At 36.9% G+C, this 16,828-nt stretch overlaps 1 protein-coding gene across 1 annotated transcript; it reads right to left on the reverse strand.

The window, feature by feature from the left end:
• Window positions 1–47: 47 nt before the first annotated feature.
• LOC120637845 (transcription initiation factor TFIID subunit 6) lies at window positions 48–16,320 on the reverse strand. The gene is made up of 12 exons (XM_039909880.1): window positions 15,906–16,320; window positions 14,322–14,610; window positions 13,325–13,476; window positions 12,978–13,157; window positions 11,323–11,492; window positions 10,804–10,957; window positions 8,707–8,879; window positions 7,169–7,395; window positions 6,186–6,298; window positions 4,951–5,022; window positions 4,076–4,237; window positions 48–2,587 (listed from the first exon to the last, which is right to left on the reverse strand). The coding sequence occupies exons 1-12, from the start codon at window positions 16,140–16,142 to the stop codon at window positions 2,492–2,494; spliced, it is 2,025 nt and encodes a 674-aa protein (XP_039765814.1). The 5' UTR covers window positions 16,143–16,320; the 3' UTR covers window positions 48–2,491.
• Between the last annotated feature and the right edge of the window lie 508 nt (window positions 16,321–16,828).

Here is a 16,828-nt window from a genome sequence, read left to right on the forward strand (position 1 = left end):
GTCATTTCGGAGATTCCCTGAAAGTTTCATTGAAATCGGTCCAGCCGTTTCGGAGCCTATACGGAACATACCCACACACTTTCTCTTTTATATATATAGATAGATAGATAGAGGGCCATTGAGGCCATTTTTAGTAGTTGGGGTGTTTTTGTCGCAGAGCTCGTCCGGGGAAGTACTAATATTGGGGAAAGGATCTGCAAAATTTTGGCAGTCCATTACTAATAAAAAAATCTACACGTAGTTATTTTCAAACAATTTTAGCGTAGTAACGTAGAACTTACGTTATATTTCTCAACTTTAAACTTACACTAAGTCCAGTTTCAGCAATAAAATACAATACCTAGTAATAATATTATGATTACGATATATAGATATGAAAATTGTTTTATAGCTATATCTAAACTAGCTCGCAAAAACTAATAATTCATTTGAAAGCGCTAATCTGTGGAACTACCCAGTTGTTTTTTTTTTTTTTTTATTTAATGGCCCAGGTTAATTGCACCGGGGCAATGCGACGCCGTGGGCCGGAGTAAATTGCGTACAATAGCGGGTGAAAATTTGTATGGAAAAATAGATTTTTCCAAAATTATGCTCGGGCGAAGCCGCGGGGCACAGCTAGTTTATTATGAAACCTGTTACCACTCTGCTAAAAATATAAAAGGCTCTAGTAAAATTACATTTAAGTTTGCTTTTCTAAAATTTTTAACTTATATATCACGTTTTTATTGCTTGATCACCGTAAAACGTTTACGCATAAAAAAAAACCTTCTATCTTATTATGGAAAATTATACTATAAGTACATAATATTCTACTGCTCTAATTAGTATTTGGAAAAAGGATTCTGATGGTTACCTTCATAATCACGTTACGTATGACGTGATGTGTAAGTACCATGTAGCGTGAGACCTCAAATAAAGCTTTATTTGTATGGCTAGCATGCGTGCCACGAGATAATTATATCTACAGGGTATTTTTTCTATAGAGATAGACGAGATAATGGGTGGATAATATTTTCTCGTGGTGCGCATACTAGCCCTACTTAGCATACGACGTATTAATAATAACTTGATTTAAAAGTATCAACGTGACGCTAAGAATAATTTTTAAATTCTCATAAATGAATTGGTTTTACTTACTAAGGCACGTAATTATGTGACATCGAGCTGCTCAAAATCGGTCTTAAGCATCCAGATCTTGAGAACATGTTTTCAGCTGTTGTCGCTTTATTAAGACTGGACCTCTGAACATCATTCAGTATTTAATATGTTTTATGCAATTTCATTTCATTTTCAAGGCGGATATATTTTTGTTGATTCTCAGAAAATGTAGAGTTTACTATTATATCGCGATATAACATATATCCTAAACTAACAGCATCCTCACGGATCGGACATTAATTCTACATATTGCATGTAACTTTTAAAGTATTTGCGAGTTTGGCACACTGTCATGTATGCTTCAGAGTGAAAAATCGTGTCATGCCTTACTCGTTATATGCAGATTTATTGACGTCAGTCATGTCACAGCCAGGTCGAAGTCGCATCACTGTCTTGTCGCTTAGGTGGTGTCTTCGCCTACATTTTAGCATAAGCTGTCACGCAAGCGATGCAGAAAAGAATTGTCTATACTCTGTTTTTTGTTACCTGTCTCATAATGTAAATTTCTTCATTTTTAAAGTGTGTTTTATAAATAGAACAAACAAAAGGGTGTTATAAATGATAGTAATAAAAAACAAATGAAATAGGAAAGATTTTGTTTATGTATGTTACGTTACATAATATGTTTCAATTATCTCTATGTATAATTCCTTTTTAATATTTTTAAAACTTACAGTAAACTAAAGTGTAACGTAGAGATTGTTTACATTATAAGAAATAATAGGTAGATATGTCAGCCGGTAAAGATAGGCCACGATTATATACTGGGACGCGATATTTTTGTCCGATCATATTGTTTTATAATTACAAATACAAGAACACGTCGCGAAAAAAGTCGCTCTTATCGAGGAGAAGAGCGAAATCGTCTATTTCCCTCTCATACGCTTGTGTAACAACTTAGTCCAAAATTAATACTATAATTCAAATCCAAAACCTTCAAAATGGCAGCTGGATTTTAGTACTGCGATCCTTTTTCCTAATCTTCCTTGCAAAAAAGGATACACGCAATACAAGGTGGCCTAAGGCGAGTGGCTGCCAAGATTCAGTTTTTAGGAATTCAATAATAGTACCAAGTGAAACATGTACATAGCACATGTACGGTCAGCCAATTTCAACCCTGCCAAGTTGAAAAATATTATTGCAAAACGCAGGCAGCACAGCTTGTTTCAAACACTTTTACGCTAAACTACATTGTCTATGTTTCGGAGAACGCTAAGCTTTAATATAGGTATGATAGCTTTGTCACCAAGCAGCGGACGCACAGAAAGCGACGAGGCCGTTATGCGTTCTTTTTGCGGACCTCCTTGATGATGAAGCTGTAGGTGCGCGGTCGTCAGGCAAGATGGGAGAGGTCGTCTAGCTCCGGCGGGGGCTGCGGGGTCGCGCCTCCGCGGGCGAACACTGGCTTAGCCACAACTGACACCGGCGCCTGCGAGCAACATCTTTTTCAATACATTTTCCCGTATAGCTAGGGCACTTTTTGAACTTAAACTTCTTTTGGCCGTTAGGGAAAAATTATGAGAGTAAATTTTTAAAATGCGCGCGCACACCGTCACTGAAAAACCGACACCCTGAAATTAGCTACAAGGTTTGACAGTGTACACTTTCAATTGTCAAAGTCTGCGGGCGCATTCCGATGATTCAATTGTACATAAATCTCAAATTTTAATGTTGGTTGTCCGATAACGAGTCTATTAGTATTCCAAATTTATTTATGTTTATTATGTCCATTTCTTTAATTATATAGAAATATTTTTTGTGATATTTATATAAACATTATTTAACTAACTAGATAAATAGCTTATATTGCGTTATAATAAAACTTTCAATGTGTTAAATACCTTTTCTACAAACGTAGAATAAGGCTAAAGATGAAATTTTTGAAAAGATTTTAAATTCTTATTTCGTTACGCTAAAGGAGTATCACTTCTAACGCGTGGCCATATGTACACACACGTTTTGTTTTTATTTCACTACAAGTTAGCCCTTGACAGCAATCTTACCTGATGGTAAGTGATGATGCTGTCTAAACTGTTAGGGAGTATGGTAGTCATACCCCTTATCGGTTTCTACGCGACATCGCACCGGAACACATCGCTTAGCGGCACGTCTTTATCGATAGGGTGGTAACTAGCCACGGCCCCCCAGACCAGATCAGTGAAAAAATTACCCCTGCGGGGAATCGAACCCCGGACCTCCAGCTTAAATTCACAGCGCTCACCATTACGCAATGGAGGTCGTCAAAGTATTATTACAACTGGGCTGACTGTCACTTCGTTTGACTGACACCACTTTGGCGTGGTGTATAAATACAATTTTTTTACAATTTTTTATTTGCCTGAGTTTAACAAATTTGTTCTTATAACATATACATGGTACGCATATCTAGAAATTCTACTATATCAAGTTCAAATATATCTAGCATTCAATGCCATGCAAATTATTTCAATATCCTAATACCTACTACAATTATTTCCCATTCCCATAATTATGTACAAAGGAAGGTATATCAAAATTGGCAAATAAAATACGAATATCTAATTAAAGTTAAAATAATAAATTAATTCAAAACACAATGACTTGAACCTAGTATTTTAGATATTCGTTTACCAAATAAAACTTACAAAGCATGACTTCATTCTGTAATTTCTATCTTGATTGTAGTCAGAAGTACATAATTACATTTCTTGTTATATTATTATTAAATGCTATAGCCATAATTTTCAAGATTTGCTTTGCACTATCCAAAAAATATGCCCAAGTTATAGCCGACCGATTGGCGCAGTGGGCAGTGACCCTGCTTTCTTATTCCAAGACCATGGTTCGATACCCACCACTGAATTTTTTTTTGTGATGAACATGAATGTTTTTTAGTTTCTGGGTGTTTATCTGTAAATTATAACCAAGTCCAACTCACCTGGCTAACCCCACCAGCGGTCGGTTGATGCTGTTGGTGCTGCTGGTGCTGCTGATGTTGTTGGTGGGTCTGGTGCAACTGGTGCGTGGGTGGTGGTACGCCTACCACCACCACCTTCTGTGGCGGCGCCACGCCCGCCGGTCCGCTCGTCACCACCACCGACTACAAAGTACAAACACCAATAACGTACAATACAACTACCTAAGAGGGCCGTCGTAGGAATTGAGGACGCTGTGCTTTACACGTCTCATGCTCTTAAAATCATACTTTAAAGCGAACTGAAACGCAATGTTATGCATTTGTGTATAAAATTTAAGTTATAATTGATTTTCCGGCTCTGGGTTCCTGGGCCTTTCTGAACGTAAGGCATTCACTTTTTGTCAAGATTTTTTAAATGTATTCATTAATTTTTTTTTGTTTAAGGCATGGAGTATACAAACACTACTCTGTTTGCTACTATTTTAAAGTTCCTATTTTCTAGTTAATTAAAATGTATTCGTCATTTTCTTGAAAATAATAATTTATTCCTTGATGTTTTAAAAATCCCCAAATTGTACTCTCTTGATATGTATTTATATCTCTGTAACTACTCTTTTTCTTTGGTGTCCAATAAAAGTGTATTTATTCATTCATACATCCCCATAACAGAATCAAATGACATCAGCGACAAAAAAATAAAAACGTACGTATGGTCAGTTCATCATAATTTGACGCGTGCTTGCGTGTGGGAATTGTGTGAATCGCTAAGTCGGCAGGGAGGTCGTGAAAACCCGATATGCTTTTCGCGCATCATCACAGTATGAAGGGTCACTCTTCTGGTGTATCTTACGATTAACTAGTCTGATTCTACCATAAAGTAATGAGGGTGGGCTTACATTTTGACTGCGAACTATCGTTGGCTGCGAGCTGTGCATGACAATGTGTCCTGCACTGCTGGCTGGCTGCGTCTGACGTAATACAAAATAGATTTTTTCAATGTAACAAAATGTTATATTATATGTGTAGCACATAGTATCAAGCTGGTCTATCAATAATTAAGTTGGTAGTATGTGGGAAACCATCATCAAAAAAAAATTCAAAATTCGTTTATTACAAGTAGGCCTAATATAAGCACTTTTGAAACGACAAGTCTGTCTGTGTGTAGTGACTCTACCACCGGTTCGGAAGGCAGATTCTACCGAGAAGAAGCCGGCAAGAAACTCAGCAGTTGCTCTTTTCCAACATTAACAATTTACAATTTACATTTCACATCGCCTATAAACAGAGCAATACTTCACAGGGATGCAAGGACTACATCCTGCATCACGCCGCCATGTGTCCACCAATTTGAGGCGTACAGACTACAGCAATACTTTCCTCTCTATCATAATATGTATTTATGTCTATACTATTATTGTATGTATGTATTAAATTCACTTTGTATGATATCTTGTCTTATATCTGATGGAGACAATTTACCCACTCGAAGTTGAGATCTCAACAGAACCACGATCTTCAGTGACGATGATGATGATATATTTTTAATATAATTGTACTTATTCTCCTTCCTTCACTAAATACCTATCGTCACTGGTGGATATCTCAGAGATAAGTGTTTCCATTTCATTACCTTTTCTTGTTTATGATTACGACATAACCTTTTTCTACTAAATAAATGAATAATTAAAAAAATATTGTATTTTTATGTGTGTTATGTAGCCGACTCTATATTTCAGAACAATGTTAGACTGCAGCGTTTACTATATGCGCCGCTTTATCTCCTTTTTCTCTTTTACCTCACTTAGATGGGAACGGCGAAAAAGGTATTTCTCTTAAAATAAATAAAAATAATTCGAAAACGTGTTTGTTTGTTTTTCCCTTGTTTAGACCCTAACTTGATTTTTGGCATAGTTAGTTGAAGAGACCGAGACTAACATAGGCTATTTTAATTCTGAGAAAACAAAAGATTTGCGCGGGATTAATGAAAAATTGTAACTAATACAGACGAAGTCGCGGACAACACCTAGTAATAAATGTAGACATATAAAAAAAGGACTAGATTCTGTAATAACACGTTTCGGGATAGACACTAAAGTAACTTGTAAGAAATGTGGCTCGTATATGTAATCACCTGATTCTTCTGTTGCGACGACACGATGACGAATTTCTGTGGCGGCGGAGTCGAGGGCGCCGGTGACTGCGGCGCAGACGATGTTATCACCACGTTGCGATTCGCCACAGATTCTATTAATATTATTATTATTATTATTATTAAATTCTTTAATGCACACACAAAAACAAAATACAAAGAGAAACACATTTACAATAAAAAACTAGTTTAGGTGTGAAAAGGCGGTCTTATCGCTAAAGCGATGTCTCCCAGACAAACTTTGGCGAAAGTAGTTTTTATAAGGAACCGGTTGGAATATTACAGTTTTTAAACAGCATCTTTCCTATAATTAAACATCAAAAATAGTACAATCGTTTGTAACAATACATACAGTTATTCATTCGCTCGTACTTAAGGAGCTGTTAATCCTTACTAATATTAAAAATGAGATAATGTGTTTGTTTGTTTGTTCATCCATCACCACTAACTATGCAACCAATCTACTTGGCTTTTGGCATAGACTTAGTTAACAGGACGGATTCATGGGCAAAGTAGCAAAGGCTACTTTTGACCAAAGAACATAAACAGTTTCCGCAGGTGTGTTAATTTTTTTTTTATTTTAAGTACGGTCAACGGCTGACGGTGAATAACAAAGCTTGACATAAAATGGTAAAAGTTGCTTCTTTTCTTTTTTTTTAAATTGATACCTTGAGATATTATACACTACGTAGCGATGTACAAAGGGCGTCTATGGTCATGTGAGAGACAATAGGAAGGCATTCGATATTGATTTATTATAATGGATTTGTCTCCGTGTCAGAAAAATCACGGTAACGCGTTGTAACGTTACAAAATAATATGAATATATTTAAAGTATCTATTTTATTATCCACTATAAAAAAGTGAAATGGAAAAATCCTTCGCATTTATGAGTTACACAACAATTTTAGGGCAGGCAGAGCTTTTGTGCATGTATGAAGTGCACGCTACTTTATGTCACGTACCAATAGTTTTGGAGTGCGTGTGCGACGTATGCTGTATCGAGACGGGCGAAGGCGAAGAGGAGACGAGCGTGGGCAGTGCTGGCGAGGGTGCGGGTGACGGGGAGGGCAGCAGCGGCGGCGTACACGTTACCACGGCTACTGCACCGCCCCCACTGCCGCTCGACGGCGACGACCGCAGCTTGCTCACCATCTGCTGCAAGCTTGGCCCCAGGTAGCCGTACTCACGTCTGGGGGTGGATAATTAATATCGCCATGTTTTAACGGCCGACTAGCGCAGCTGGCAGCGACCTTGCTTTCTGAGTATGGCCGTGGGTTCGATTCCCACAACTGGAACATGTTTTTGTGATGAACATGAATGTTTCACAGTGTCTGGGTGTTTATCTGTATATTATAAGTATTTATGTATATTATTCATAAAAATAATTCATCAGTCCTCTTAGTACCCATAACACAAGCTACGCTTACTTTGGGGCTAGATGGCGATGTGTGTATTGTCGTAGTATATTTATTTATTTAGCATACTTTCCAAGAATGGTCTGTATTCCAGAAAAAATAAGTGTTCTGAACTTTATCTAATAATAGCTTTTGCCCGCGGCTTCGCTCACGTTAAGTTCAATTTTTTCATCATTGTCATCCCATTACCGGACATAGTCACACGCCTTTGGAACATTTTGAAAAGCTCTCAAGCGTGCAGGTTTCCTTCACCGTTATATTAAATGCATAAATAAAATGCACATAACTCTGAATAGTGATATAAATGCTCGTATTTGCCCTCTTCTTAAGTTCACTCTCTTTAATATGTTGCTCAGCAGCCTTATCACAAGATTAGCTCACTTGCAATTGATGTCGTTTTCGCAGTTCGCTCACCATACTCTGTATCGTCAAAGTTAAATGGACTTAATACTATTCACAGTAAGTGAATACTAGTCAGTCGCAAGTCCTGCACTTCAGATTTTTGTTTTTAACCCCCGAAGCAAAAACGATGCGTTATTAGTTTCTGTGCGTTTGCGTCTGCGTGTGCGTGTGCGTGTTCGTGTGCGTGTGTGTGTCTGTCGCCATAAAGTGGCGGATTCCATATTTCTTCACAAATCCCTCTATCATCATAAACCCATAACCGACCCACTGCAGGGCACGGGTCTCTTCTCAGAATTATAAGGGTTTAGGTTAGACTTCACACGCCGCTATGAACATTATGGAGAACTCTCAGGCATACAGGTTTCCTCACGATGTTTTCCTCCACCGTTTAAAGCAAGTAATATTTAAAAAAGCTTAAATTGAAAACGCACATAACTCCTAAAAGTCAGTGGTGCGTTCCGGGGCTCGAACATGGTCTCCACGAAACGAAAGCTGGTGCTTTATCCACTAAGCGATCACCGCCTCACTCACTCCCTTTATACGGGTATGGAATAAAAGGGCTTGACTAGTAGAATAATGTACACAATCACTCCGATGTTTAAGAAATGTCCGTACTCGGAAGTCGAAAACGACTCTTAGATTGCGAGAGAACAAATCTTGAACTGTGGCTACTGATAACTCACTTGTAGTCTTCGGGAAGGTCGGGTGGCTGGCGGTGCGCGCGCACCACTGGAGCCAGCACCTTGAGGAGTTGGTGCTTGAGGTTGCCAGCCGCGAGCCGATCCGCACCGCCTATGCCGCTCAGAGCACCCTCCACACGCTCGCCCAGCCAGCGCACGCGCGGCAATATGAACACCTGCAACCAAACACTTATATTATAACTAGCTGTGACCCGCGACTTCGTCTACGTTTGATTTTGTTTTTTGATGTGGCATTCAATTTAGTTGTAGTAGTTCTAAAAAAGTTTTAAGTATTCAGTATCGCTGAGCCTTAAATGAGGGGTTTGCTGCTGTCCGCTGAGGATTTCTGTCCTCTATCTCCAACCACATTCAGATCTACACAAAGTGTGGGCCAAATTAAACACCAATTATAACCTCTATAGTACATAAATAATTATTTAAATCGGTTATAATTTGTCGGAGTTATGGTGTTAAATCGTCAAACACTTTGATCCCCTCTCCCAAAGGAACCGAGCTTAATGTCGGGATAAAAAGTATACTATATTACTTCTGACACTTCCAAGAATATGTGTACAAAGTTTCATGAGGATCGGTTAAGTAGTTTTTGCGTGAAAGCGTAACAAACAAACTCACATTGACATTTATAATATTAGTAGGGATAGGGATAGGGATAATACTTACTACTACTAAAATTATAAATGCGAAAGTGTGGATGTTTGTTACTCAATCACGATAGCCGGCTGAACGGAATTGGATGAAATTTGGCATGCATGTAGCCTTTGACATGGAATAGAACATAGGCTAACTTTTATCCCCATTCCTTAAGTAGTCTTCGAGGGAAAATTGAAAACTGTTTACGAGCTAAGCCGCTGGCAGACAGCTTTGAAATTAGGTATGCACGTCACCTATTCTATGGTTTTAAAGCACATGTACTTTCTATACCGATCTCTCAAATATTTCCCGAGTTAAGATTAAACATTGTTAACGAGCTAAGCTTTAGACCCAATTCTGAAGTCCACGAGGTAGTATTTATTTCAGACCACGGTCCATATTTTGTTAAGTAACAGTTTACTTAGGAAACCACGTTAGGGAACTTTTTGTGTCAGTAACAATTACTTATTCTATGTTAGTCCTTAAACACTTATACATCTTCCTGGCCTTTGCGGTTCTAGTATATGGTGTATATTATGACGACCTTCATGGGGCAATTTGAGATTTTATTATTTCTGAATTTTGTCTGGTATGGTTTGGGGGGAGGTTTCGGCCGTGGCTAGTTATTCTACCGACAAAGACGTGCCTCTAAGCGATTTAGCGTTCCGGTACGATGTCGCGTAGAAACCGATTTGGGTATGGGGTTTCATATAACTGTTACACCCCTAACAAGTTAGACCTTTACCATCTTAGATTCTGTGCGTGTGTCTGTATCGCTTCGCAATCGAAGTGTTCCAATTATGAATTTGACAGCAGTATCGAAAAGAGGTTATTTTTTTATATCATAGTTATAATTGATGGACATAGCAGATGGCCAACTAATGGTATATGAAAAACCATCGCCTTTGAACTATTAAAACAAAACTTATTGTCTGTTTCTAAGATGTCAAATGCCAGTCTGTGGAACAATTTAAATTAAACTTGACTTTTTTCAATATCATACATGTATGTGTATGTACTCGTATTTTAAAAATTTGTTTTCGCGATTGCGTTACATACGAAAGCAAGTTTTTTATATATCTACTAACGAAAACAAGTTGTCGGGTACTTAATTATACTGTTTATTTTTTCATCCGACGGCCGATTGGCGCAGTGGGCAGCAACCCTGCTTTCTGCGACCAAGGCCCTTGGTTCGATTCCCACAACTGAAAAATGCTTGTGTGATGAACATGAATGTTTATTCAGTGTCTGGGTGTTTATCTGTATTTTATAAGCATTTAGGTATATTATTCATAAAATTATTCATCAGTCATCTTAGTACCCATAACACAAGCTACGCTTACTTTGGGGCTAAATGGCGATGTGTGTATTGTCGTTGTATATTTATTTATTTTAATTATTTATTCTATTCTATTTAAACTTAGTTTGATTTCCACCACTAGAGTATACCTTCACAACTTCAGCGCCCAGTTCTGCTAAGCCTTGAACTGCACCATAAAGGGAAGCCAGTGGTGTTTTTTCAGACTCTTTCATAGAGGGAACCATGGACGGACCGCTTTCATTGTTGGTCTGAGATGGACACTGCAAAGCCTTCGAGAATAATCTGTGAAAAGTTATGGTGCATTCAAATGATATTTATGGAGAATCAAATGACAGATTGCCAACCGTATTTGAATGTTCAGAAACATGCAAATACGGTTGGAAAACAATGACAACACTAACTAATTTGGATGGCTTCAAATTATATTTACACCTATGTGTGTGCGTAAGAAAGCGTATGGTGATTATTTTTTTAATTATCTGGGAACATAAACTTTTAAGGGTTTCGTGACCGAAGGTCGCCGACGGCATCCTATTACTAAGCCATAGCTGTCCGTCTGTCTTTCAGGGCGCTTTATCTTATTAACCGTAATAATTTCCCGCTGAAAGCCTAAAAATACTATTAATAAAAAAAATTTGGTAATTTACCTCGTGACTCTCGTCTGTAGATTGTTGGTGGAAGTATTAAAGGTCTTGCATATTTGCGCCATGAGTCGCGCGGCGAAGTCTCGCAACGCCCAATGGTTGTCCACCTCCGGTCTCATGCAAAGCTGCCTGGCCACTATGCACGTAGACACTGATGGTATCAGCTCATGCAGCTACGAGTGACATTGATTTTTATCATTTTTGTTCTTACGTGTAAAAAAATTTTTTATTACCTTTTAGACGAAAACATTTTATTTGTAATAATATTCAAAAATATTATTTTAGTATGATTTTTATTCAATTTTTAAACTTTAACACAACTTATAGGTTTATAACATATTTTTTTCATTACCATAAACCCAGTATCGTCCCATTGCTGGGCTAAGGCCTCCAATCTTAGGAGATAGGTTTTAGAGCATAGACCTACCATACACAATGCTCCATACCTATATGCTCTATACCTGCACATACTCCACCGTACATACTGCTCTCAAAGGCACGGTTGTAAAATAAGCTTCACACGAAATAGGTATAGGTAATATAAAAGTTTGACCCATAACGTGTGAAGGGTATATATATTGCTTAGTTGCGACAGACCCTCTTATATGATTGCGTACGTTCTGCAACATTGATTCAAGTCGATAACTAGACAACTGTTTTTACTTATCCAGTCTTAAACGTGCCTCAGAAAGCAAATAAAGCTGGTAAATTATGGTTATTACTAATAACAGGCTGGCCACAGGACATTCGGTATATTGAATTATTGACATTCGGTATAAGGATTATGTAAAAATATGTTAATGGATTATTTGGAATCCACATCTCTGATTTCAATGCAGTTTGATGGGCTCAGATAACATCCTAAATACATATTTAGTTTCCAAGATCGTATAACCTAATAACCGGAAGTTTGTACGCACAAGCACATAATCTCATACAAACACATGAACAGACACACAGCCACACTCGTTTTTGTCATGTTATTATCACTTAACCATTAGAGAAAACTCTATACACTATGATAACTCGAAACACTATTGTATTCCTTAAAGTGCACTTGATACTATCTCAATGATTTAATCAATGTTTGGGAAGGCACTGGCCCTTAGATACAGGATTGGTTATTTTAGGAGTCACAATTCCAAAGATTCATTGTACTGAGTTTTTCTAATGAATAATTTATATTTCTATTTCTATTTCTATCCTGAAACACTCCAGCAAATGATTATTACAAAGAATTTCATCAACCTGCATTGAAAGCCAAAAACTTCAAATCCCACCAATAGTGTATTCTTATAGTCTTTATTCATCACCATTATCATCCACCCATCACCGACAAATACAGGGGACGGGTCTATCAGTATGATAAGGGTGTAGGCCTTAGTTCACCACACTGGCAAAGCATATTGGTGAGCATCACACATCTTTAAGAACATTATGGAGAACTCTCAGGCATGCCGGTTTCCTAACAATGTGTTGCTTCACTGTTGTTATTACAAATTTAAAAAATCCATTTTCAGTGCATTTCCAAGTTACAGAATAGATATAGAAACTAGACACAACATTTTTAACTACGATAAAAATGATCAAAGGTTAAAAATTGATAATGCTTAAATAATAATTTTAGTCAGTTAGTTAAATATAGCTTAGATACTCACATATTTCTCTAAATACAATGATTGGTTGTCAAGCATTGCTTTCACCATCCTCATCAAGTAAATGAGGAGTGCCAAATTATTCTGCACCACATTGACTTTCACCCCTTCAGAGATAAATGTGCACATCCTTGGTAACATCTCGTGTAAGCCAGGGTCACATGCCAGAGATTGCAGAGCCTCCTATATAACAGAGAAATTTGATACGAAAATTGAACTAACATTGTTACAGCTAAATAACCTCATTGTAGTGTTCCAAAAAGTGTTTATAAACCCCCAGTTAGTTGTACAAAGTACATTAATGCTTGAAATGACAACTAATATATTTTAAAGAGATGAATTTTACATACCGCACGTCGTCCTTCATCACTTCCAACACAAGCTTCAGTGATTTCTTTGTAATACAATTGTTGTTCCACACTGAGTTCATGTGTGGCGAGTTGCTTAACATGTACAGATTCTGATGCTTTCAACCGAGCTGCTTTGCCACATACTGGTTTACCTGCATGGGTTTATAAAATCTTTTAAGCTAAAATTGTAATATGGTTACAAATAGTTTCACACATTTATCAAAAGATTGAATTATAAGATTAATTCTTGAAAAAAGGTATATGACTATTATTTTTTGTTTTTTTTTTATCTAGCCTGTCTCAAAGGTATCAGTGGTATTTGTAACCACATTAGTGTGCTGCACAGTGCTGCTAGGTGAGCACTAGTTAATGTTTTAAATAGCTGAACCCATTTTGACAAGACTTTCACTGCAAGTAGAAAACTTTGCAAAGAGTAATCTAGGCTGCTATGTATAGTGGTAAAACTTTAAAGATTTAATATAAGATGATTCAATAAATACAGTCTGTCGATAAATACTGAGTGTAGTGAGACAAACAGGTACCCAGAATACCTGTGTGTTGAATTCCCCACACCTCACAAGACAATAAATTAATATTCTATGTTTCATGCTCAGTGGTTTTTGTCAAGTGAAAGCAGGAACAACATCATTCATTGTTGCAGGATAGCAAAATTGTAATCACAGGAGTGAGCCATAATTTGTCTAAGTTTTAGACAAACATATTATTTGTTACAATTAACAGAATTTCTTTAGATGCGGGATGTTACTTAAATCAGATCACATTGCAAACTATAGAGAAAGACTATTAAAGATTTCAAAATTTTAACTCCACTTTGCTTGATCAATTTAATGACATGGGTAACTTTCTTTGACAGGTCTTGTTACAATTTTCTCAGGTATAATTTTATTTCATGAGGTAGGCTGAGATGTTGGAATGAGTAGGTTACTTTATACTATTAGCAATAGAAGCAAGAAAACACCTGTGCTGCAATACATACCGGCAGAATCTTTATTAGCAGGTTTACTCAGTTTTGTAATAGGATCCACCGATTCTAATTTCTGCGCCTCTTTGGATAATGGAGGTGGATTTTCTGGAACTGTAGGCTGCACACCATCAACACTAAGCCAATGAGCTCTTAACGAAATGTCAAGTGGTATCTTTGGTGGAGGTGCAGACAGGATTTCAGACAAATCAATATCTTTCTCCTCAATAAAGTGCAGTTCTCTACCACCTCCTGAGGCAAATCTAAATGGCAATGTGTCAGGTTGAATGAATCCATATTGTGGCTAAAACACACAGAACTGTTAAGTTTAATTTTTACTAATCCTTTTTTTAATGCTAATAAGCTAACACTTAACTGCCATCTCACCTGATGGTACCTGACTGTGAAGTCTAAGATGGGAGTATGTTAACAGGAAGGGATTTGACAGTTTATCAAAACCAATCCCGTAATTGGTTTGTACACATCATCACACAGGAACGCTAAGTCGCTTGGCAGTTTGTCTTTGCCAGTAGGGTTATTAGCCATAGTTGAAGCTGAAGCCTTCAAGACCAGACCTGGGTTAATTTACAAATTACAAATTTCCAAATTGATCAGAACAGGGAATTGGACCTAGAAACATCCATTTAAAGGCAACAACTTAGCCTTTCACCTTTCATCAAAACAATAAAAAATACACGCACATGACATCAATGTTTTTTTTTTTTGTGTTGATTGCTAGTAAGTTAATTTCTACAGATTACGGATTCCGAGTTGTCATAAAAATGGTGTGACGTATGTACAGTTTAATATAATTCTCAATACAAGCCAAAATGTACAAAACCATTTTCCTGATAAAAAATTGGTGTTGTAGATTTTGTCCATTAATGAGGGTTACTCTATTCCAATTTAAAGAGTTATTTTACCATCCCTCAAGAACATATCTTTTTTCTAGTTAAAAGATACCCTATTTCCTACTCTATGCCATTGACAATGTATATGCCACTCCATATTTAAGTCATGATAGGGTAACAAAAAACTTTGCATTTATTATATTAGTCATACAAAGGAAATTTAATTTAAACTCTGTAAACTTCATAAATAAATTTCATTCTTTTCAACCCACACTAGATTGGATACATATATCAAAAGGCCATAGAATTTGGAAATCTCTATTAAAGTCATAAGTATGTCAGCAGAGCAGGTCCATTCAATGATGGTCCAGTTTATATTATGATCATCATGATAATGAACGAAAACGACGATGATGGTAATAAGGGGTCTGAAATAATGATTGTAAACATTACTCCTGTTAGAACTTTCAAATTTTCCATGATAAAATGTATTTCCATAAAATTTTTGCCATATCTTCAAGCTCCAGATATTGCTATAGTTATACCTGTGATAACAGAACCTTTTGTGATAATATAACCCGTGTTGATTTACGATTAGCAACCTAAATTCCAAATCGGTGTAGTCACAGGCGAATAAAGAAACAAACATACAACCGAAAGTTTGTATGTTTGTTTCAAACGTCAAAAGGTTGAAATTTATAAGTTTAAAGTAGATTAGAATAAATCATACGTGTGTATCAATGAATACCTCAATATTTTGAACTTTTAAAGCATGATCAATGTCCGTAATAGATAACTTCTGCCGTTTGGAGTGTTGCATGAACTTCATAGCATCCTGTACGATTATTTTCAGGCGGTATGAAACATCATCGGCCAGCTCTTTCGCGGCGTCGTCAACAAGATTTCCAATACCAACACTTTCTGCTATAACTTTCACAGAATCTACAGTAAATGATGAACCGTATCCTAATTCAGAATCGCTCATTTTGGGTTCTATGATGATACTTCACTCTTTTGGAACACAACTAACTACCACTGTAAATGTGATAATCTGCAAACATGTACCACTTAAGTACAACAGAAACTAATAATTAATAATAGGTATTCAGCTTTATAAATTGTGCTGTGTACAAATTACAAAATAAACATAGCTAGGTACTCGTTTTAAGATTTATTGTGATTTATTTGACAGTTTTCTGAGACAGCACAGATCTGTCACCTGAGAGCACAGACTAGTAAATACTAACCTGAGAGTTACGACCATAGAAGTTTTTATAGGTTTTGAGTGATTATTTATTCGTATATTATTAGTTGTTTTAATTATTATCGCATATGTTATTTATAATAACCTAGTGAGCCCACCAACCCGCAAAATGGAGCAGCGTGGTGTTACGTGGTCTATTCTCTAAAACTTTCACGAGGCCTACGCCCAGTGGTGAGACTCTATTACTCAGTCTACGGGTATGGAGGGTAGAGGTAAGGAGAGTCATCTGTGTATATGAAAAAGTGTCGTCAAAATGTATTAAATTAGGATGGCGCCACAATTGCATCAGGGTAACTCTTAAAAGAAGCGCCAAATATAAATATTGTTAGAGTAGGCTTGAAAAATAAACAAGGAAGTATGGAGATACAAGGAAGTAAGGCTATATTTACCACAATATTTTGTACAAC

Source organism: Pararge aegeria, chromosome 4 (genome assembly GCF_905163445.1).
Source record: "Pararge aegeria chromosome 4, ilParAegt1.1, whole genome shotgun sequence".
NCBI classification, from domain to species: domain Eukaryota; kingdom Metazoa; phylum Arthropoda; class Insecta; order Lepidoptera; family Nymphalidae; genus Pararge; species Pararge aegeria.